This window comes from Protopterus annectens, chromosome 2.part1, assembly GCF_019279795.1.
Source record: "Protopterus annectens isolate FY-2018-M chromosome 2.part1, PAN1.0, whole genome shotgun sequence".
Lineage (NCBI taxonomy): Eukaryota > Metazoa > Chordata > Ceratodontiformes > Protopteridae > Protopterus > Protopterus annectens.
The window spans coordinates 1,531,868,975-1,531,893,305 of NC_056729.1; the positions used below are offsets into that span (position 1 = coordinate 1,531,868,975).

Genomic DNA, 24,331 nt, shown 5'->3' on the forward strand with positions numbered 1-24,331 from the left:
AGAACTGTTTGTAAGCTTCTGAGCCCCCCAAGCCTTTCTGTGTTGGAGGGAAACATTCTAGCTTATCAGTGGGAATGGTAAGCACTAGGTAGCCTATCTACCACAAGATCCAGGTACAGATTCTTAGTTTTAGCACTTTAATTTGTTTAGTTGTGCTCAGCATTTGTTCAGAACTTGTTGTTATCACTAAATAAGCTACAAATTACTACAGCACTCAACCTTCCTCTTTACCTAGAGGAAAACAGTTTTTGTACTTACTTTCCTCACTTGCTTAGAGAAAAACAGCTCTTATACTCACTTTCCTCACTTGTCTAGAGGAAAGCAGTTTTTTTATTCAGGCAAGGGTCAGCCAAGGGTCAGCTCCCAGTGTTCTCTCTTGTATATCTGATGAATTTGGGCATCTTGAGGCAATGTAGCAATCGCCTCATGTACATAGACAACCCTCTCCTCCTACCACCCAACACCACAACCTGTGAGAGATGCACTTATATAGCCAAACTGGAGGTAAAGCTCTCTCCAACCAAGATTGAATTTGACAGTCAAGAGGAGAAGGTAAACACTTGTACCACGCCACACTCATCACATAGTCCCACTAAACCTACACGACCAAAATCCACACATAGAAACAAAAACATTCACAGAGACTCTCAATAATAATCTGCTCAAGCAACAGAGACCTCCAAAGCAGAAAAGCAAGCAACCACCACCCCCCAACACAACCCAAATGACACATAGCCCACAGACGCAGTATGCCAATAAACTACAGACCATAAGGCAAACCAACATACCCAACACACTAGTCATAGGTGACTATAGTCAGGCACACTGATGTCCCACTCACCAGGCTGAACAAGGAGAGGGTTACTGTCAGCTGCCTGTCGGGTGCCAGGATCCGCCACATAAACCCACACACTCAGGTCACTCCAAAAGTACAAATATGACTCTGTCATTGTCCATGTTGGTGTGAACGACCTGAGACATACCTCCCTGGACTACATGAAGAGAGACATGGAAGAGCTCTCCGATCTTGTAGCCCAGGCAGGTATGACCCTAGCCCTGAGTAGCATCCTGCCGTCGCCCAGAATGATACCGCAGTACAAGGACAAAATGTTTGACTTCAACAACTGGCTAAGCTTCTGGTGTCATTCTAAAGGGATCCAGTATCTGTCTGCCTGGGACGACATGGTTGACAGACCATGATGCTTTGCCAGAGATGGCCTGCACCTGTTGCCCCTAGGACTCTGGATACTGGCTAAGACTGTTGCCGCCCCTATAGTGCCTTTTTTAGGCAAGGTGCAAATGACAAATTCACCACCGTAACAGGAACAGGCAAGCAAAAACTGAAGGTAATGCTACTCAATGCTAGAAGTCTAAATCTCAAAATGCACTCACTCGAGACACTCCTTAAAATGGAGAACATTGATATCTGTGCAGTGACTGAGACCTGATTCAAGGCTTCAGAGAACACCCCTGCATTACCAGGGTATAACTCATACCACACTTTTCAGCCATCTAACCTGGACCAGAACACCAAAGGTGGAGGTGTGTCCATATTCAATAAGGATATCCACACCTCCAGGCTAGTTGCTCAGCATAATGCATCCGAGGTTATCCAAGTGCAACTAACTCTGGGCAATACTGCAATCCAAATTGTAGCTTGCTACAGATCCCCCACCATGCCCCAGGATTCCCACTCTTCTTTTCTTGGTATACTGGAAAATATTAGGGTTCAACCAAACACCCTATGGGCGATTTCAACTACCCCACCATTAACTGGGAAAACTAATCATGTACCAACTCCTTCACTCAACGCTTCCTGGAATTCATAAATTCCAATGCCCTGGATCAACTTATCCACACTCTCACCAGGGGCAACAGTATCTTAGACCTTGTCATTACCAACATGAGTGACCAGTGTTCCACACCTGAAGTAAACTCCTCGTTGGTCAGATCCGACCATAAGCTAATCACCCTAGATATCCACATTCCCCCCACCCCCCATTAAGGAAACCATGGTAAAAAATGTCTCCATAGCTAACTTCAGGCTTCATAAGACATAAGTGGTGAACTTCATGACACCCATGCAGATGAACAATACAGTTATGACTGCTGAATCCTACACAAATGCACTCTATAAGCACTTACACGAGTGCATGGATCGTGCTATCCCAAACAGAACCAAGACACTATCCTCCAAAAAAAGGAAGCCAATCTGGTGTCCCCTGCCATAAACAAATTCTACAACAGAAGGAAGAAACTGTTGTAAAAGAGAGTAAAATGCCATGAGTGAAGGAGCTCCTTGGTCAGCCTCAGTAAGAAGCTGAGATCCCTTATAAGATCCACCAAAGCTAGCTATGAAAAGAAAATCACCACTGATTCTAGAAACAGCCACAAAGCATTCTATAGCTATGTCAAGAATCTCAATGGCAACACGCAGATCTGCTCTGAGTTACAGCACAACGGCACAAAAATTACAGAACCAACTGATATTGCCAACATCCTGGCAGATAGGTTCAGTGCTAATTTTACCCCCTTCCCACCCCCTAAAGGGTCCATATGTATACAGGAAGAATGCAGAGTCCCTGTAATCACAACTACAGAGGTAAAAGTTGCACTCTCTAAAGCCAAAAACACAGCATCCATGGGACCGGACAACATCCCAGGCTGTGTTTTACATGAACTTCAGAACGAACTGGCTCCCCACCTAACCACCATGTTCAATCATAGCCTCACATCAGGCTTTGTGCCCACTGAATGGCACACAGCAACAGTTATCCCACTCCACAAAGGGGGAGCCACCACTGGTCCTGGGAACTATTGCTCTATTAACCTGACGAGCCTGGTCTGCAAGGCCATGGAACGTATGATCATGGAACTCATAAACAAAGACATTGGTAACTTCCAAACTCTGGACCCCACCCAGTTCGGGCTTGTGAAAGGCAGATTATGCCTTCTGAACCTGATCGACTTCTTTGAGGCAGTCACCAAAGCCGTAGACAAGGGTAAGATGGTTCACGCAGCTTATCTTGACCTCCCCAAGGCTTTTGACACCATCCCCCATTCTGGAATTATAGCTAAACTCACTAAACTAGGTATAAATCCCTACGTCACAGGATGGGTTGCCAACTGGCTCACTGACAGAACCCACACTGTAAATGTTGCAGACTCCAAATCTGACTTCAAACTAGTGACAAGTGGAGTACCACAGGGTTCAGTCCTGGGACCTCTCCTGTTTGGTATCTACTTCTCTGAAGTATAGGTTAACACAGAAGGCCTCTGGATAATGAAGTTCGCAGATGACTGCAAACTAGGAGCCATAGTCAAGTCCCCAAATGATGTGGACATCCTACAGAAGGGCCTCACTGAGACAGATGCCTGGTGTCAGAGGCATGGCCTGAAGCTCAGTGCCAAAAAGTGCATTGTCATCCCCTTTGTTCAAAACTCTGTACCCATGAACTATCACAGAAACGGCAGTCTACTTAATGCCGAATCAGTGATAAGAGACCTTGGGACCCAGGTGGACAGTAGTCTCTCCTTTAATAATGACATTGCCACAGTAGTCAGGAAATCCTTCTATGTAGCACACCTCATCTCAAAAGGGTTCTTATCCAGGACAAAAGAGGTCATTGTTCCCCTCTACTCGGCACTCATTAGAGCCATTATAGAGTACAATGCCCCTTTTGGAATGTACCTCACAAGACATCTGCAGCAACTGGAAAGACCACAGAAGTACCTCACAAAGAGGATTACTGGCTTCAAACAGATGCCCTACACCGACCGTCTAAAAAAACTCCAGCTTTACTTTGTAGCATATCGCCTACTCTGAGGAGATCTCTGCCTAACATATAAAGCTATGTTAAACCCAGAGCTGTTGGACATGCTGCACCTAAAGAAATCCCAATCCCTCTGAGCTACATGCACTAAGGACCTCAACCTTGTTACCACTATAAACAGGACATTCTGGAGGGATAAATTCCTGTCCCAGAGACTTCCTATACTCTGGAACAAGCTACTCATCTATGTCAAGCAAAGTTCCTCATTAGCACTCTTCAAGAAAAATCTTGAGTGGATGGGAAATAGGAAATACACCTTCTGTGGCTCTGCTCAACAGGGGCACAGGAAATTAACTTTCTTGGGCGGCGTAAGCCAAGGAACCTTGTTGGCTAGGCTTACTTAGGCCCTTGGGCCGATAGCCTAATACCTACATATGAACCTATGAACAATGAATACTTATAAGAAAGATATACATTTTACAAAAATTCCCTCTGTCTTTTCACTAATATAGGTTTTAAGCTGACTGCATTATTCAAACCTGGTTTGCAGTCTGCTTGCAACCTAATTATCGACTCATATTCCTTTATTTCTAAAATATTATTCATTATCACCACCTCTACTCCCCATAGTTACAATTTCTATCACTCTAAACTTAAAATGGTGTTTCTGATAATTTTCTACCAAATGTTTACTTAAAGCATTCGCATTAACATTTCTCCTAATCTCTGACTTATGCTCCCCAATTCATTCTCTAAGTTTTATAGTGGTCTTCCTCACATGGGCACCCAAGTAGGGGAAATTTTGTAATAAAGAAAGTCATATGTATGTTTCTTATAAGTATTCATTGTTTTAATTACTTTTTACAGTTTTACATGTGGGAAATGTTTTAGGAATTGTGATAGGCTGGTTGGTATCATGTGATTTTTAAGCAACTCCTATTTAAATTGTGATGTATGTATTTTCTTCATAGCACTGATGAAGGATGGTTAGCCCAAAAGCTTTGCAGCATTAAATTTGTCTTTTCTTGGTGAAACTCTGACACAGTCAGTGTTGAGGAGTGATAGGCCAGTGAGTTCCCATATGACAGATGGCACAGGATGAAACTGAAAATGTGCCACAGGAAGATGCTATAGAACTTTCTAAAGAATGCCCGCAGGAAATGGAAAACAAAAAATGTGCCCTCAGTTTAGAAGGAAATGAGCTAAGAGAAGAGTTGCTTGATTTACTAGACATAGATAGACACATTAAGCTCAATGAAAAAATAGACTGCAAAAGGTCAATATAACCCAAAAAGTCAGAAGTTTGATAAAACAAATGAACACAGTAATTAGGACTGTCCATAGAGATCCATGTGATATAACAGAAGTAAACAGGATATATTACTGTGCAGTTAAATTAATAAAATTAATTAATAAATTAAACACATAAGGTTCTACCACAAGAACACAGGGTAGTGAGGGAAAGGAAGGGGAGAAATCGAATACCATAATGGAAGTATCGAATAGAGAAAACTATAAAGCAATTAAGACAAGAAGTGTCACTGTTAGAAGAATATATAAAAGGGAACATATCAACAAAAGTACTAAGAAAGACAGGTGCGATAAAAGCATTGCGCAGTATTACAACAGATCAGGCTCTATCCTGCACTATTGCAAATAACAAACTAAAAATTTCAGCACAGGCAGAAAAACTTAGAAGATACATAGCTAAATATTAAGGAAAAGTACAAAATAAGCAATTTATTGATGACCCAAAAAAGTTTTATAGAGAATTGGAAAACAAGGTTAAAGGAATTGAAAAGACCGCCAAAAAAAGAAGAAATAGATACATTTTGGAGAAGTATCTATGAAGATCCTGTGGAACGTAACAAAGATGCTTAATGGAGAGAAGAAGTTTAAAGGTACAGAATATGAAATGGGATGAAGTAACAGAAAGAGAGATTGAAACAAAGTTAAGAAAAGCCTCTAACTGAAAAACCCCAGGCCCAGATGCAGTACCTAATTTTTGGTTAAAAGTATTAACATCTTTGAATGAAGATTTAGCCATGAGTAAGAACTATTTACATATGCACCCTGAACAGACACCAACCAGGCTAACAACAGGAAAAGCAATGCTCCTACTTAAGAGGGAACCTGCAAGCTGCCCTAAAAATTATGGACCACTAACTTGCCTTCCAACGATATATAAATTATATACCAGAATTGATGCCTACAGAGTTTATAGTCATTTTGAAGAAATCTCAATTATGTCAGTAGAACAAAAGGGCAATAAAAGAAAGTCATATGGAACAAAGGATCATTTGTTGTTAAATAAAGTCATAGTGGAGAACTGTAAAAAGGGGGAGTATCTAAGTATGGCATGGATTGACTACAAAAAAGCGTTTGATTGTATCCTGCATTGATGGATAAAAGAGTGCTTAAAATGTATAATACACCCTACATTGATTGACTACATTACAGTGACCAAGAAACAGTGGCAGACCACTTAGCAATTAAGCCATGATAAAGGATAAATTATTATTCCAGGGATAAAAATTCAAAGGGGGGTATTCTAGGGTGATTCTCTGTCACAGCTGCTCTTCTGCCTTGCCCTTAACCCATTAAGATGTCTACTTAACAGCTTAGGCCATGGCTATAATTTAGCTCCTAGTAAACAACAAAGTGTAAAGGCTTCTCATCTTCTCTTTGTTGATGTTTTAAAACTCTATAGCTCATCAGATAAGAAACTGAAAGCACAACTGCAAGTTGTCAAAATTTTTCAGATGATGTAAGGGGTTTATATTACATTATTGAATCCCGATAACATTGAACACCACAACACCGACACACAAAGCCCGAACCGCTAATACGTCGAACCCCCTAAACCACGAATTTTCAAATCTCGAACCGTCATAGTCGGCCAACACCACCACGCTCTACATACTACATACCCAAACATAATAAATAAAACACATACATACACAAACCAAACCCTGCTTCGAACACTACACTAAACCTTACATACATTACTATCTATGCACTTACCTTAACCCGCACCCTAACCCTAAGGTCCGTAACTATCGCACAATTACCCTATAGACATATACCCAAACAAAACAAATAATCCCCACACATACAGTTAACAAAACCCTGCTTCTAACCATACACTAAACCTTACATACATTACCTATCTATGTACTTACCTTAACCCACACCCTAACCCTAAGGTCCGTAACTATCGCACACTTACCTTACAGAGCTATATCGCAGACGGGCCAACCATCACACTTTAACATTTCGTGTCTTGCGGTTTTGTACGTTCACCATTACCGTCGTTCACGCTTTACATGTCGATCTTCTGGTGTTCGACATTACCAGGATTCGACAACGTAATATAGACCCGATGTAAGAATGTCATTTGGTCTTGATAAATGTGCAAACGCAACCTTTAAAGCAGGAAAACTGCAGCACCAAGAAAACATCAGTTGGTGACAAGAATGTGATATAAAAGAACTTGAGCAAGATGGAGTGTATATGTATTTTTGAAGTGATGAAGGATCAACAAAAAAACCATGAACAAATGTGAATGAAATTTAGTAAGGAATACTTTTGAAGACTTAAATTAATCCTGAAAACAGCATTGACATCTAGGAACAAAATCCAAGCTGTAAACCAATTTGCTCTTCCTGTCCTAACTTACAGTTTTGGAGTGACTGACTGACCCCAAAACGTGTTGGATAGATTAGATAGGAAAACAAGAAGGATGCTTCATCCTCACCAAATGATTTATAAAAATCAGTGCATACCAAGATTATATATTCCCCATTCCGAAGGAGGGATGGGCCTCCTTGAAATTGATTACATGTATAGATCTGTAATTGTGGAACTCTACACATATCTCCTGATCTCACAAGACCCAAATGTAGTGAAAGTTTTGAAACATGAGGAGAATAAATTTAAGATGACTTCTCTGCTTAATCTAGCAGAAGCATATCGGCATCAAGCAGGAATGGAAATCAAAACAGAAGTAGATAAAAATCAGGCAGTAACTGAATGTGCCAAAAAAACGAAAGAAAGAATATAAGGTGAAGGACCAGGTGAGAAGGCAAGAAATGTGGAAAATGCATAAATATAGTTTCAAGTATAGAAAACTTCTGGAAAAACCTCATGTCAATCAGGAATGAATGCAGGAATGGTTAAGGAGAGGCAAATTCAAACCAAGAGATGAAAGGTTAATATTGGCAGCCCAAGATAGTGGGCTATGTACATGCTGGTTTACAAAGTCCATTGAACATGTGGGAGAAACAGACAAATGTAGGTTTTGTAAAACCGAATTGGAAACAGTCGCACACCTTGTTGCTGGATGTGACATACTAATGGCAGAAGGACTGTATACTGAAAGGCATAATAATGTGGCAAGTCTGTTGCGCTGGGGATTGTGCAAATATTATGGTACTGAAGTGGCTGAAAAACCCTGGAAACACTAGCCACAAAGCATCATAGAAAATTATTAAGTTTATATCACATGGGATCACCCATTACCAACAGTTCAAAAGACAGATGCTAGAAAATCGGATATAGTGGTCCATGAAAAGTAGAAAAAAGTAGCATTGATCACTGAAATCGCCACACTCAGTGACTACAGTGACTTGCGTACACAGAGAAACAGTCATAAAATATCAGGATTTGCAGGCAGAAATGAGAGCAATGAGGAAGAAAGATACCCAGACAGTTCCAATAGTAGTAGGAGCAACGGGTCTTATAAAAATGAATCTACAATTATATTTAGATGTGTTATCAATACCTGTAACCCTGTACGAATTGCAGGAGTCTTTACTGGACACATTGGGGGTGCTGTGAAGAGTATTTCTGGCTAACATCAAGACTGAAACAATACTAATTTCATGAACTTTAATTGTACTTTGCCTTAGGAATGGGGTCCATTCCCGTCATGGTATTACATACCCAAAAGACCTGGAGAAATTAAAAGTGAGAGAAACCAGAGGCCATTGCCAACCTTTTGGCTGACAGTTTCAGCTCAAATTTGTCCCCCCATTCCCCACCGATAGTACAAAGGAAATACTGCATACTACAATCCCCCCTTACTATGACTAGGAAACAGGTCTTCAATGCACTTTCCAAGGCCAAAAATGCTGCATTGAATGGCCCTGACAACATCCTGGGATGTTGCCTAAATAGCATGAAACATTCCCTCTCTGGTCCACTTGAATCACTTTTCAACTGGAGCCTACAGTCAGATTTTGTGCCCAAGGAATGGAAGATTTCTACAGTCAATCCCCTGCACAAAGGAGGTCCAACCACCAATCTGGGTAATTACGAGGCTATAAATCTGACCAGCCTCATATGTAAGGCCATGGAAAGAATCATAATAGACATGATAAATGAGGACATAAAGATCCTGGAGAGACTGTACCTAATGCAGTTCAGCTTTGTTAAAGGAAGGTCAAGCCAATTAAATCTGATGGACTTCTTTGAGAGGGCCACCAAAGAAATGGATGAGGGCAAGAGTGTGCACACAGCTTACCTCAACCTGGCCGAGGCTTTTTGATATGATACCACACTCAGGCATTATAAACAAGCTCAATAAATTAGGTATAAACCCTTTTATCACCTGCTGGATAGTCAACTGTCTCACTGATAGGACCCAGGAGGTCAAGATAGGTGAGGCCACCTTCAGCAAGAGGCCTTTCACTAACAGAGTCCCACATGGCCCAGTACTGTGCCTACTCCTTTTTGGCATCTATTTCTCTGAAGTGAAAGCAAACACTGAAGGTATTGCTGACTAAGTTTGCAGGTGATTACAAGCTGGGAGTTATCATTGACTCTTCTGAAGACACTAGTGTTCTTCAAGAAGGCCTATCTCTGACTAAAAAATATTGCCAAAGCCATGGTTTTAAACTCAATGCTAAGAAATACTGAATTTTACCCTCTGGGAAGTCGACCATTCTAGCTAATTACTATGCAGATAATACGTCCCTAAGAGTCAATACATTGGTCAGGGATCTGGGTATGCATGTAGACAGTAGCCTTACCTTCAACTACCACATGGTCACAGTACTTGATAAAATTATTTTATGTTGTGCAACTTATAATTAAGGGCACGGCATCTAGATCTAAAGAGGTCATTATCCCACTGTTTTCTGCCCTTAACAGACCAGTCATAGAGTGCAATGCTTCCTTTGGTAATTACCTGACCAGGCATACACAGCAACTACAGTGACCTCAGAGGTTCCTTACAAAAAGAATACTAGGTGTAACAAACCTGCTTTATGCAGAGTGCTTTAATGCCCGTTTCCTCTACTCAGACTCCTATAGATTGCCGAGGGGGTGACCTATGCCTGGCTTATAAGGCTTCTGCAAACCGCACACTTATGAATCTCATGAAAATTCGTAAGTCAGACAATACCAAACATACAAGGTCTAAGGACCTGAATTTTGTCTGTGACTTAGAACATGCTGGAGAGACAGATATGTGTCTCAGAGACTGCCCCTCTTTTGGAACAGGCTTCTCATATCCATGTGAAGCTGAGCTTGTCTAATACTCAATTTAAGTGCAATCTAGTCCAGTTTAGAAAGGACCCCCCCCCAAGGTTGTTAGCCTAGCAACAATCTATGAATCTAAAAGCTCCTTGGGGAAATGAGAGTAAACAAACATATAAGTTAAGAGATGAATGGGACAGTATTTAGGGAAGGAATTAACCAATAGCACATCAACAAGGTTTGTAAGTTGAATAAAAAGGCTACAGGGTTAAGAAAGTTTAGGATGTTTTCCTGAAAGTACTTGCACAAAATTTTTATACCCCAGATAGAGTACAGAGAATGTGCTATGCTACATAATGAATGTTGAGATGCAGGAAAGGAGAGATAGGTGATTGGCAGCATATATTTTGGCAATGCAGGGCACTCTCAGGCTGGAAAGACGATACAGAGTAGATGGTTACTTTAGATAGTTCCCCAAAGTATATTTGGTAGTAGTGGGCAGCTCCAAGTAGAAATTTAGTTAAGAACTAACATAGAGACATAAGCTAAAATTAAATGTGTTACTAAACTGAGAACAAAACTTATTCCATAAGACAGGAGCAAAGAGAAGGCCAAATAAGACAATCCTGTAAAAATACTGTATTTCGTTTGTTATACTTACATTAGTCTTCTTTTAGATAAGAAAGTTTAGGTATATGTTGACCCACTGGCTGTATTTTTGATGAACATAAAAAAAAAAAAAAAAACTGGAAAAATATTCACCAGAACTGCTTTCCTTGAACCTCTGAGGAATTTGTAGGTGGGCGGAGCCCCCTGCACCCCTTACAACCACCAAACTTGTATATACCATCTCTGAGGTCACACAATATTGGAGAATGATGTAAAATTCCACTACTGATGAAAGTAGCTACTGCAGATATTTTTATATTTGTCAAAACTCCTCTTGATGAATCGACAGGCACCCAAGTGCTCATGCTTGTGTGTGAAAACAATGACTGCATGTCTCACATGAGGCTATCGGCATTAAATTCTTTAGTTTTTACGCAAGCCACATATGAATGGATTTGATCAGAGCTTCTGCCCTTCCCTGAAAATGTCTCAGTAGTTGCCTGAATAAGCTCTGGTTTGTGCTAAGAGGCATGTTGCTCTTTATGCGTAGACTTAGATTTTTGTTTTTAGCAGAACACTCCATTAAATCTACTCCTAACCCTTCTCAACTGTCTCTGTAGCCAAAGTGGTTGAAATGGACATCCTGAGACAATGTAATTGTCTCATGTTTGCTGACAACCACCTACTACTCAAGCAAACTGACACAGTGTGTGAGACATGTATTTATATGATGTCAATGGAGGTAAAGCCCTCACACAAAACCACTACAAATAAAAAGTGTGTTTTCAGTACCACAGAACATCTCACTAAACCAATCAAACACAGCTCAGACCAATTACATAGACCTACATATGCTGAGACTCTCTTTAATGTAACTTAAGAAACAAATACCTTCAGTAATCTCACAAACACATGATACAAGCAGCAATCACAATGAAACATTCCTATAAGAGGAATGCTTCATTGTGATGAAGCATAAAACATCCCTCCAAGAGCCACATTGATTTGATTCAAAAACCTACAAGGCAAACCTCCACAGAATTCAATATCTTAGTCATAGGTGACTCCATAGTGCGACACACCAATGCCCCACTCACCAGGTTGTGCAATTAGAGGGTTACAGTTAGTTGTCTATCAAGTGCCAGGATTTGAGCACATGCACTCAAGTCTCCACACCACAATTACACATATGACACAGTTATAGTACGCTTAGGTGTGAATGGCTTGAGACATATCTCCCTCACTACAAAATCAAGGGACTAAATCATTAAACCTAAGTAGATAATCTCAAAACTTTGTCCCTGTTCTCAGTATCATGCAGGTTACTAAGAGGTGACCTCTGCCTCACATATAGAGCCTCAACAAACCCTATCCTGTCAGATCAATTACATGTTCACAAGTCCAGTGGTAATGTAAACTCCTGATCAATGGATCTCAATCTCTTCTGCAACATAAATATGATATGTTGGAGGGATACGTATGTAGCACAGAGAATACTTCTTCTATGGAACCATTTTCCACTCCACATAAAGCAAAGTACTTCTTTAATTCTCTTCAAATATAATTTGAATGACTGGATGGGAAACCATGAATTCACCCACGTTCCTCACAGAAAGGGGCAATAAGTAAATGCCCCACATAGGTTCATATGTTCATAGGTGTGTACTAGTCTAATGGCCCTGGACATTTACAAGCCTAGCCCATAGAAATGCCCGGGCATCGTGCCACCCGACCTTAGTTCCCAGTGCCTCTATCAAGTAGAGCCACTAGAGTGATCCCCAGGGTGAACTTTCTATTTCCTATCCACTCATCAAGATTTCTCTTGAAGAGGGCCAGTGAGGTGCTCTGCTTGACATGTATGGGAAGACTATTCCAGAGCATGGGCAGTCTCTGGGATATGAACCTGTCCCTCCAGCATGTTCTGTTGATTGGGGTAATGAGATTGAGGTCATCAGAGTGTGTGGTGTGGAGGGATTTCTTTAGATGTAGCATTTCTAACAGAGCTGGGTCAGACATGGCTTTGTAAGTCAAGCAGAGATTGCCTCTTAGCAGATGATATGAGACAGAGAATAGCTGGAGTTTTTTGAGTCTGTCCATGTAGGACATGTGCTTAAGGCCTAGAACAATCTTCGTGAGGTACTTTTGTGGCCTTTCCAGCTGTTGCATGTGTCTAGTGAGGTACATGCCAAATGGGGCATTATACTCTATGACTGGCCTAATGAAGGAAGAGTAGAGAGAGATGATGACCTCTTTCTTCCTGGATGCAAAACCCTTGGTAATGAGATGTGCCACAGACACATACCTCTCATCCTCTTAGATTAAGAAATCTATGAACTGATAAAAGAACACACAAGGCCAGTGGTAATCTCCAAAAAGTTTATGTAAGCGCTTTCGTTGAACAAGTAATCCAACTTCTTCAGACACAGGACAACAGTTAAACATTCAATTTAAAATATTCCAAAAGGAAATGACATCAGCAATAATGTCATCAGGAAATGACATCAGCAATAATGACATCATAAACAATCCCATACGTAAAAATATGTTGTTTGTACAATACTACTGTGAATAAAGCTATAATATTAAACAAGAATAGTTTATATACACCAATTTTAAAATAATGCCTCCCAAACAAAACTTATTCATCTTTGAAGTGCTTTTAACTTTAAAATACACTTCAAAGAGCAATACTCATTGAGACCTGGATAGGCAGAAGCATTAAGTTTCAACTGCCAATACAGTTCTCTTTCTAAAATTAATTGCCATGGGCCACCTCTCTTGTTTTTTGTTACCTGCTCAATAACCATGCATTCAAAGGAGTGACCCTCATGTTCCATGATATGTTTAGCCAAAGCATTGTTGCCATTACGTCTGCCAATACTGTATTGGTGTTTATAAATTCTCTCCTTAAGATGTCTCTCAGTCTTACCAATATAAAATGCAGCACAGTATTGGCATAAGATGATGTAGACAACCCCAACATTTTCACAATTAAATCTGCCTTTCAGATAATGAATGGTGTCAGAAATGCAGAACCTATTTGACACCTTTATAAGATGGCAACTTCTACAGCACCCACATTTGAACAAACCACATCTGGCACTGTGATAAACATTAGTGTTTTCTAATAAATTCTTCAGATTAAGGCCACGTCTAAATATCATACTGGGACCATCAGACAACTTCTTTCTGACAGAAACATCTTCAGTTATTAAACACCAGTTCTTAGTGAGTATATTCCTTAATCGTCCAGCATCTAACGAATAAGGTGTGCTAAATTTCAGTGTATAATTCAAACTGTTGTCAACAGATGTAGTCATCTCATCAGGGGCATGTATATGAGTATTGTCAGGGGTAACTGATTCTCCATCCAACAAAGGTTTAAACCAACCAGACTGCCTCTTAACAACTACCTCATCAATAATAGTGCTTAAAAGATCATCAGGGTAGGACCTAGCTGAAAACATCTTTCTCAAATGTCCACATTCCAACAAAAAATCATCATTGAGGGTGACCATTCTGGTCGCCCTCGCTAACTGCCCCTTAACCACCACCTTTTTCTGATAAAAGAGGTGGTTACTCTCGAAATGTAAAAAATTATTCGAGTATGTAGACTTCCTAAAAATTCTGGCTACATATCTCGAATTCACATAGTCCTTAACAAGAAAAATGTCCAAATAAGAAATGGAATCAACACCAAATTCAAAGGTAAAGTTCAAGAAATCAGTTAAACTGGAAATTTCTTCCACAAACATCATAGCTTGGTTTTTTCAATTTTAAAGATGATAAAAATGTCATCCAAAAAATCTTGCGTACCAGACAACATATTGTTTAAAGCCATCACATTTGAACAAATATTCCTCATCCCAAAAGGCCATCACACTATTCACAAAACTCCCTCCACAAGGGGAACTCATCGCTACCCCTGATTTTTGCAAATAGTAACAATCATTAGAAAAGATGAAGTTATTGGAGAGGGTAATGTCAAGTAGATACTCAACTAAATCTATCTCGTCTCCCGGGGAGCCCTTTTTCAATAAAAACTCCCTGACCCAAACGATGCCCAAAGTTTGTGGTATCACAGTATACAAATCCCTAACATCTATAGTTAGGAAACTGTAGTCAGCTACAAAGGTCAGGGAGTTCAAACATTTCAGGAAATCCCAGGGGTAGTGACATATTTGAGGTACAGTTTTCAAATATTTCTGCAAAAGACTGTCAACATATTTTGCACAGCCATATGTTAAAACAATTTCTCCCATTAACAATAGGGCGCAATGGTGGATTGACTTCACTTTTGTGGAGCTTAGGAACTCCAAATATAGTTGGAATGATGGGAGAAAGAATGTTCAGACAGTTAAAAATGCTTATATATACCCTAGAATCAATGAATAAATCATTAATATGAGATCTAACATGTTGACATGCCCCATTGTACTTATTCAGTGAACATTCAACATAAGCGTTAGAATTCAATATACCCAAGATCTTATTAACATTGTCATCTTGATTCATAAAAACAAGGCCACCCCCCCCCCCCTTATCAGGCTTTAAGATCCTAACATCAGCATTCTTAAGTTCATTTAAAGCATAAATCTGATCAGTGGTAGTATTAACATCTGCAAGCATTCAATTATTGTAACATAAAGCATGTCTGATGTCCAACTCACAAACTTTTTCAAACATAGCAATAGTGTTGTGCAAGACAGGATTAAATACACTAGGCACACGAACATTCTGTAGTACAGACTCATTATTGCCTAATAACAACATTAAATTCAACTTACGAGTGAAGGATTTTAAATCAACTAAGGTACCTGACAAATCAGCTCTTCTAGATGGTAGGAATGTAAAGTCCCTTAGCTAAAAAGTCAATAAGCTGAGGAGAGGGAATATAGGAAGAGAAATTATATATTTTAAAGTCACCTGAAGAATTCATTGCAATCTGTGGTCCAGGTAATGCATTGTTCAAAACTGCATTGGAATTAGTAGTGTATCTACACAATACACTACCTCCTCCTCCTGTTCCTCTTCTGTCGTCTGTTGGTTACAGGGCGAGTGTTCGTAAACTGAGTATCCTCTCTCACAGGATTCTGAAAACCCTGATTTCCACTGATCTCATTCTCTCTCAAAAGAGCCTTCATTTCCAGCATTAACAGAGTGCTCACGAAGCCGTTCACTACGCCGTACATCAGGGACAGCGTTCTCATGAATATTCATGTTGTTTCCAGTCCCGGAAGCAACCATAGGGGTGTTCAAAGAATTATTAGTGTTTGTAGAGTCTATAGAATTAGAAGGAAGTGGATACGCTCTTTTATTAAGATAATATAAGCGATCTCTTTCTAATTTCTTGATTTCAGTGCCCTTCAGTTTTAAGGCACTGTCAGTGCTGGCATATATACATTGGTAGTCAAATCTATATCTACCAAAGTCTGTATCCCCTGTTATAACAGATTCCAACTCAATTAATTCTGCTTTTAAAACAACAGTCTTGGATTTATAATTCCTGACTAATGGTTGCGAAATTTCACATCCCTGTGAAGTTCTTGATGGAAAGGGGAATCATGGTCCACACCCATAGGAAATCTCCATTGGCGTAGTCCTTTGGGGATCTGACGTCTTGAAATACATTCCGCGAGATATAATATTTCAAGCTGTAGTTTTTTTAAATTTATATAGCTTAACATCAAAAATTTTTAAGTTGTCAACAATATTAAGCTGTGCAGATAAACCATTGTCAGTAAAAGCATGCGTTCCCAGTACCATTGAGCAAACTCATTGGTTCACTCAAACAGTTAATAAGGGAAGGTAAAACTACATTACCAAATGTTTTCCATTACTAACTGGAGATACAATTGAAGCATGATTATTAAGTGTAGAGACTTGTCCAGGAGGCAAAGATGGTAAGTCAGAAATGGTTGCAGTAGTAGAAGGATTTAAAACCAGAGGACGATTCCCTGAAGCAGCAACACCATTGCTGACAGCTGCAGCACAACAGCAGTCCATTTTGGCAGCTAAATCATACACTCTAGTAGAAAGTTGTTGAATTAAAGCTGTGAGGTTCCCCACAGTATTCACCTCAATGGAGCCATTAGAATCCAGAGAAAACATGTTAGGAGAAGCAGGAGACAAAGTCATAAATAATGGGGGGGGGGGGGGGGGAGACAAAGGCCCAAAAATAGGGACAGCTTTTAAATATTGCTCTTACAAACTTAGAAAGGCGATAGAATGAAGTTTTGCATTAGAATGAATTTTCTGAAACTCAAATGTCTGTCATTATTTTATGACTTCAATCCTCAATAACATGACCAGAAAACCAGAATTTTATGAGGAAAAGAACAAAAATATGAGACAAAACCTGGACATTCTGTGAAAAGCTGTACAACTGAGAGGTATGATGCTCCAGCATATCCTTGTTCTGCCCACATCTGAGTTATTCATACATAAAACATAAGGGCTAAAAACCTACCAAGGAAATGTAAATCTAGGCTTGTTAAGATTCTCATAGATCAGTAACACAGTAAGTACCTGTGAATGCATTAACGTATGTAGATGTGAAAACTATTTGAAATACTGGAGTTAATGATTACAAGCAGAATTACCAGCAAGTCGTGCAAATATGGAAGGAGAGAGAGAGAGAGATCAACAGCTGGGCTTCCCATATATTTAAGCAATAACTCACAAGTGGGTGTGGGGATATCAGGATTTACCCACGGTTGGTGTTGTTTGATCAGGAGGTCAAAGCCCGAGTGATTAAACAAAGCCAACTGTGGGTAAATCCTGATCTACCCACACCCATGAGTGGGTTATTGCTATTATACAATGACATTAATTAAGAAAAAATTGCTTAACTTTCTTAAATAATGTCTTTGTATAATGGTACCATAGTGTTCCTCAGCATTGTTTCCCATTCTTTCACATTTTCTGATGTACTGTTCATGGGTATGGTAGTTACGTTCCCACACTTGCACAGTACAGCAGTGCTGTTGAAGGGAAGCAGCAGAGAAAACAGAATCTCCATTGCTGTTTTTGTTGTGTTTGTTGTTGTTGAAGAGTAGCAGTGGAGAAAAGAGAATCTCCGTTGCCGTCTTATGTGTAAAAGAGTAAAATTACGAGGCTACAATCTAGACATTCTGCAAAGATCTGGACTGTTCAGGGGTACAAGAGTCTGCTGGTATTTAAGAAGATACAGCACAAAAATAGAAGGAAAATCAGGTACATTTCTGTTTTTTTTTATTATTCAGAATGTTCCTGATTTTTCTTCTGTTTTGCGCTGTCCCTCCATAGAATATTCCAACATAGAAGTCTAGCCGCTCAATGGTACTTTAGTGGCCAGACTTTTTTATAGGGGTATATACTCAATTTACAATGGGCTCACTGGTTCAGCTATCCAATCAAAATGTTCATTTTTGAATAACAATTAGCTGTCGTATAATGACAGTTAGGAAGCATCTTTTTGTAACATATGGAATTTTTATCTTGAATATGTTCCACAAAGAACTGCTTTTAACTGAAATTAATATTAATTTAAGAAACCAAGTGTATGTAAGTTACTCAGCTTGCTTAGGTTTTAAGCAATGTTATTGACTACATTTGAAAAATTCCATTTCTCTGCTAGTTCTGTATGTCATAGGAAATGACACGGTGCACTGGATATTCTATCTTCTTCATATTTCTCTCTCCCCAACTTATCCCTCTGCTGCTGACATCTGACTATTCCCTTATCATCCCATTCATTTATCTCTCACAGGTTTTATTGCTGGGGAATTCTCTGGGTGAATCTTGCTGTGGACCTGAAGGTGAGACCTCAGTCTTGAGTGAGAGAACAACCTTATGACCTATTATCCCTAAACTTGCTTGCAGTTCTTTTTTTCCCCTCTAAGACTGCCATTCTCCCTAAAAGAGAGGTGAGCGCTGCAGGACATGATAAACACTGCTTGGGGCTTGGGATTTCTGTGGTACACAAAGAAGGGAATCTTAACTGTGGAGGGAGAGGTACCAGAATGACCAAAGCCATAGCCAACTGAATTAGTGCCCTGGGCAGTTCCCACAATAATACTACCACAACCCAAAGTTAAAAAAAGGTCTCCTTAAGCTAAGGAACAAAGAAAAATGGTACCCCAGTTCTCTGAACTGTAGGAAAGTACTTAAGCTTCTTCCTTGCTATAGGTAGGGCTAAAGAGCCACAATGCCATTTGATCATGGCTGTTTAAATGAATGCCAGTAGCATAACAGCTTGGTCTTGGGTCTGTTGCCCACTTTGTTCTGCCCTTGCTACAGTTCTGCAATCTCAGGGGCATCATTCTCCATGCAGTTGGCCCACTCATTGCACCCTTCTTCCATGAAGTAGCCTGTCACTGGTAGGAAATCAGGATCTGGCCTCCATCAAGGCATGCCCTAGTTTTAGGCAGAACCCCTCCCCCAGGTGGTCAAGCTGCATATGCTCCCCACATTTGACCCAAATATGTACGCGCCTAATTAGAAACAAAAAACACTTTAACCACTCCAACTTTATAAATGACCTAGAAATATGCAACTGGACCCCCATAAAAACCTACCTCTTGATGAATCTGTACTATATTTCAATACTACCTTCTTAAACACCTTTAACCATCATGCCCCTTCCAGAACAACAAGAATTAAAACTAAATATGCCCCCTGGTTAACCCTAGACACAAAATCCCTCCTCAAAAAAGAAACAAGGCCTGGACCAACTACCTCAACAGTAAATCTCAATTGAACAAACAGATATATGTTGAACTATGTAACAAAACCAAAAAACTCACCAAAACAGACAAAACATCTTACTACCAAAACTTACAGGATAAGCACAGGAACAACCCACAAAAATTTTGGGCAGCAATTAACTCTATTCTACAACCAGGTAAACAACTACCCCACCCCCAAAAATAGATAACCAAGAAGACATCCCCACTCAGTTTAATAAATACTTTACAGAAATCATCCAGACCTTTGCAGACAACCAACCCTATGACAACATCCCCACCCCTGCAAATCCACCCCCCACCCCAACTAACAATTGCCCCAAGTTCAGCTTCCACCCAGAACCAACCAAATCCATTGAAAAACTATTCCGCAAGCTCAAGCCAACATCTCTAGCCATAGATAAATTACCCGCTGAATACCTCCACCTGGCTGCAGAAGCCATATCATATCCTGTCTCCATCCTAATTAACAGATCCATCTCCGAGTGTATAGTACCCAAGCTATGGAAAATATCACACATCAACCCTCTACATAAAGGGGGAACCTCCCTGGAACGCAATAACTACCGTCCTATAGCCATACTACTCCCTTTATCTAAAATTTTAGAGAGGGTAATACACAAGCAACTAATGACATATCTCTTAGAAAATCATCTAATAGCAACACGACAACAAGGCTTTAAACCCTTCCATAGCACCTCCACTACACTAACAGAATTCACCAACATTGTCAGTACTCACAGAAACAACGGATTCCTTGTATCTGCCACCTTCCTTGACTTATCCAAATGATTCATTATGGTTAATCACAATAAACTCCTTTCCCTAGTAACTCTAAACCTTACCACCCCTGCCATCTCCTGGTTCAAAAACTACCTAGAGGGAAGGAAACAAGCTGTTATGTGGTAAAATCAACTCTCCCTACCAGTCTCCCTAGGAGTACCCCAAGGCTCCATCCTGGGGCCACTTCTTTTTACCCTCTTCACCAATCAGCTCCCAAACAGTATTCCTAAAGCCTCAATAGTGCAATATGCAGATGATACCACCATAATATGCGCAGCCAAATCAATTGACATCCTTCACTCCCTAACACAAGAATGTTTTTCCCTAGCAGAAACTTGGATTACAAACCAAAGGCTCATTCTGAACCCAAGTAAAACAAAGCTAGTACTCTTTAGCTCCCACAGAGCCACACCTCCCATCCACTGATTCTTTCCTCATCTCCTCCTTTAACAAGACTCAAACTCTTAGGGGTTGAAACAGATAATCACATTAGATTTGACCTACATATTTCTATAACTATAAAATAGTACATAAAAAACTTGGCCTACTGTATCATAATAAAAAATTCCTCACTGACCACTCCAAAACTACAATAGCGAGGACTCACCTACTATCCACCCTACTTTATGCCTCCCCCGTGCTTACAAATCTCTGCAAATCCGACCTAAACTTGATAGTTGTTATAATAAGATGGCCAAATTCGCTACAACCTCTCCCATCAGAACACATTACTGTGAATGCCTAAAAAAACTCAATTGGCTAGAACTACCACTACTACTTCAACTCAATCAACTATCACTAGCCCACAAAATAATACATAACTCTGAAAACACCCCAGCCCTACAAAATCTTTTGCAACCCTATACAATCACCAGGCCCTTGAGGTCTAGCACACAAAACCTCCTCAAAGTAACCAAATATAACAATGAAGCTGGTAAGTCTGTCTACAGCCACTGTATAGCAAAAACCAGGAACTCCCTTCCTGCCCACATAACTGACAAATCCCCATCACAGTTCAAGAAACTTGTTAAAACTCACTTTTTGAATAATCGACTGTGCTCCTGTATTTCCCCTGGCTAATGTCTCATTAGAACACTTTACCTAACTTAAGTAACTCTGCTAAGCCAAACAATCATAGTACTGTACCCACTTAGGTCTGTTAATCTACTGCTCATCCCATCTCTCCAGGAGTTGAGGAAAACTACCCCAGCAATGGTGAGCTCTCCATAAGCAACTAAAACCAGGAGAAGACATATTGTAAATCAATTTGTTATCCTTCTCAACTAAAACCAGGCAAAGCCATATAGTGAATCAATTTGTTATCCTTTTCAACTATAGCGAGCATCATCAGCTCTCTCTGAGCCTTATTCTACATCTCTCTGCTTTTACTCTGATAGTAAATCTATCACAGGAATCCTAAACTTAGGAATATCTTCTAAAATGTAATATTATATTGAAGAGAACGAATGCATCCTATCTGTTAGTTAATATGTATGTCAAAGTCTCTTCTATGGAAATTGTATGTCAAAAGTCTGTCCTTAAAACTATGTTTTGTAAAAAACTGTTATCTTGGAGCTTTTCTCCCCGGGCCTCCACTGAAAATGGACTTGTAATCCAGTTGGACTGTCCCGGTCAACAAATGTAAAATAAAATAAATAAATAAATAAATTTGACTCCTACAGCAGCTGAACCCTTTTCAAACTGAGACTCATCTGAGTTACAGTTGGGGGTCAATTTATTTTATTTTAATTTGCTTCCCAGGGTAGAACACTGATCAAACAATGACCATTTACCAGCTCAGGCTCTCTATACAGAGGAGACAAGGCTCACTTTCTGTCTGGTTCTAAAAATGCTGCAATGGTTAGCATAGCCAGCCTTAGGCATAGGCCAACTAGGCGGCCGCCTAGGGCGCTGCTTTTGTAGGGGCACTTTTCCAGTATTTATTTGGTGTAGGTAGACCAGGATGGGGGCACTGGGTGGTGTGGTGGGGGGTGCCATGATGCCCTTTTGTCTAGGGCACCAGTTGACCTAAGGCTGCTCCTGTTAGAGCATTTGTAGTCACCTCTCCTCAAAGACTGTAGTTGCTTTACAAGGATAGTTCTCTACTTCTAGTTAATCCATCTCATAATTAACACACGAGAATACTGATAAACTTACAATGTGACACAATGTTCTGTTCTTTTCTTCTGTCATTCCTGTCAAATCAGTATTGAGAGAAGACCAGACTGGTGATACATGAAATAGTCATGCTATAAGACAATTGTGGATATATTCAATATCAGAAAATACAACAACAATCAGAAATCATAATATAAAATAAATGTTTTACCTTGCTACAAGAAACAAGCAGAGACATGTGACAAGGAAAGCAGCCAGAGCACCAATCCAAATCTCTTTAGAAAAAGGATTCAGAAAACGAAAGAGGCCAATGTCTTCAGGAATAGCATCCCTTCGCACTAGTATACCAATCCCTGTCTGTATGTATGGCTTGGTGAACAGAATTGCTTTTTCTCTCACTGCTGTTATTGTTAGGGGAGCCACTGCCAAATCAGCTTCCTGTGAATCAGACATGAAATTCAGGCAAATGTACTGAACTGGAATTTCTACTTACATATTTCGATTGTATGCATTTATTTATATTACAAAATTGTACCACCATCATTACAATGCACAGGCAATACACAAAAACAGCAATCTAAGGATTGTTCTAACAATTTATATCTGTATTTACAGTAAACTCTCAGTTAACTAGAACTCAAGCAACCAGCAAAAAAATATTGAAGAAATACAGTACAATGTTCATGTGTTGCACTTTCTGTTTTCCTCCCCGCAGACCCATACCTTACATTTTTAGAGTTTTAGAGTTTTAAAACAGAAGATAGGAATAAATTCCCTCTCTCACCAACCTGAGAACAAGTCAAACCAAACAATAGTATAGGGTACAGTATTAGTCAGGCCTATTTTTAATAGTAACTCTCAGGCAACCAGAAACTACAGTTACCTGGCATCTACCAATCCCTATGGGTTCCGGTTAACTGAGAGTTTATTGTATTCATTTTTAAGCAGTGGTCCAGTGTACTTTTAAATAAATTTAATGATTCTGATTTACTGACCTTTGCCATCTGTTTATTATCTCCAGAAAACATAGGCCATTTCATTGCTCCCATTGTGTTAGATTTACCCTTTTCTTTTCCAGTTGTTTCTTTTTATGAAGTGCTATTTGCCTATCCACATGCTGATCATTGATTCCCCTATGAATCTTGGCCCTATTTGTTTGCTTTTTGTGATGAAATGGTCACTGATTCAAGCAAGAGCTGACTGATGGAACAGTAATTCAAATGGCCATTAAGACTGTTTAGTGCCACTGTGCTGAGGCTGACCAAGACCCATCAGCCTACTGAAGCCTTAGCCCCTGACAGATAATCCAGACTAGCAGTCCTAGGGATTTGCAGAGCATGGCTGATCTCACTATCAAGCCTTTCCCCGCCTCATCCCATGCAACCTTTACATCTCCCAGTCTGTCTAATGCTAAGCCAAAAGCCTTCATTAATGTGGATGTCTGGGTCATTTTTTAAGCCATAACCCCATCTACAGGGGGATGACCTAAGCATGCACATCACTGTGGGGGCATACTACTTCTTCCCTATATGTATGTGTCCATTTTTATGTCTGTTTGACAGACAGGGGATTGCATTCCTAGGTTCCCTGATCAAATACGATGAAAATCAAATCAATTTACATAAAAGTGAATTGGAAACCTTGGAAAGAGACATTACTGTGGATGCAGATTTTAATAGATATAGATATGATTATGGCCGTATTTTTTCATCCATCGACTCTGTCATAAAACATGCTATAGACACCAAGAAGAAAAAGTTTGACAGAGATGTCCATGCCTACGAACAAGGGATTGCCTACCCCCTCCCTCCACAAGTAATTATTTCTATGGGGGAAGGAAGG

General features: G+C 39.9%; 1 protein-coding gene across 4 annotated transcripts in view; it reads right to left on the reverse strand.

The window, feature by feature from the left end:
* Positions 1-24,331, reverse strand: part of LOC122794523 (probable glutamate receptor) — a 1,137,906-nt gene that overhangs the window by 244,124 nt on the left and 869,451 nt on the right. For all 4 annotated transcript variants that reach the window (XM_044062989.1, XM_044062987.1, XM_044062988.1 and 1 more), the window contains exon 6: positions 22,701-22,927. In XM_044062989.1, coding sequence (XP_043918924.1) covers positions 22,701-22,927 — 227 coding nt within the window. The remainder of the gene's footprint in view (positions 1-22,700; positions 22,928-24,331) is intronic.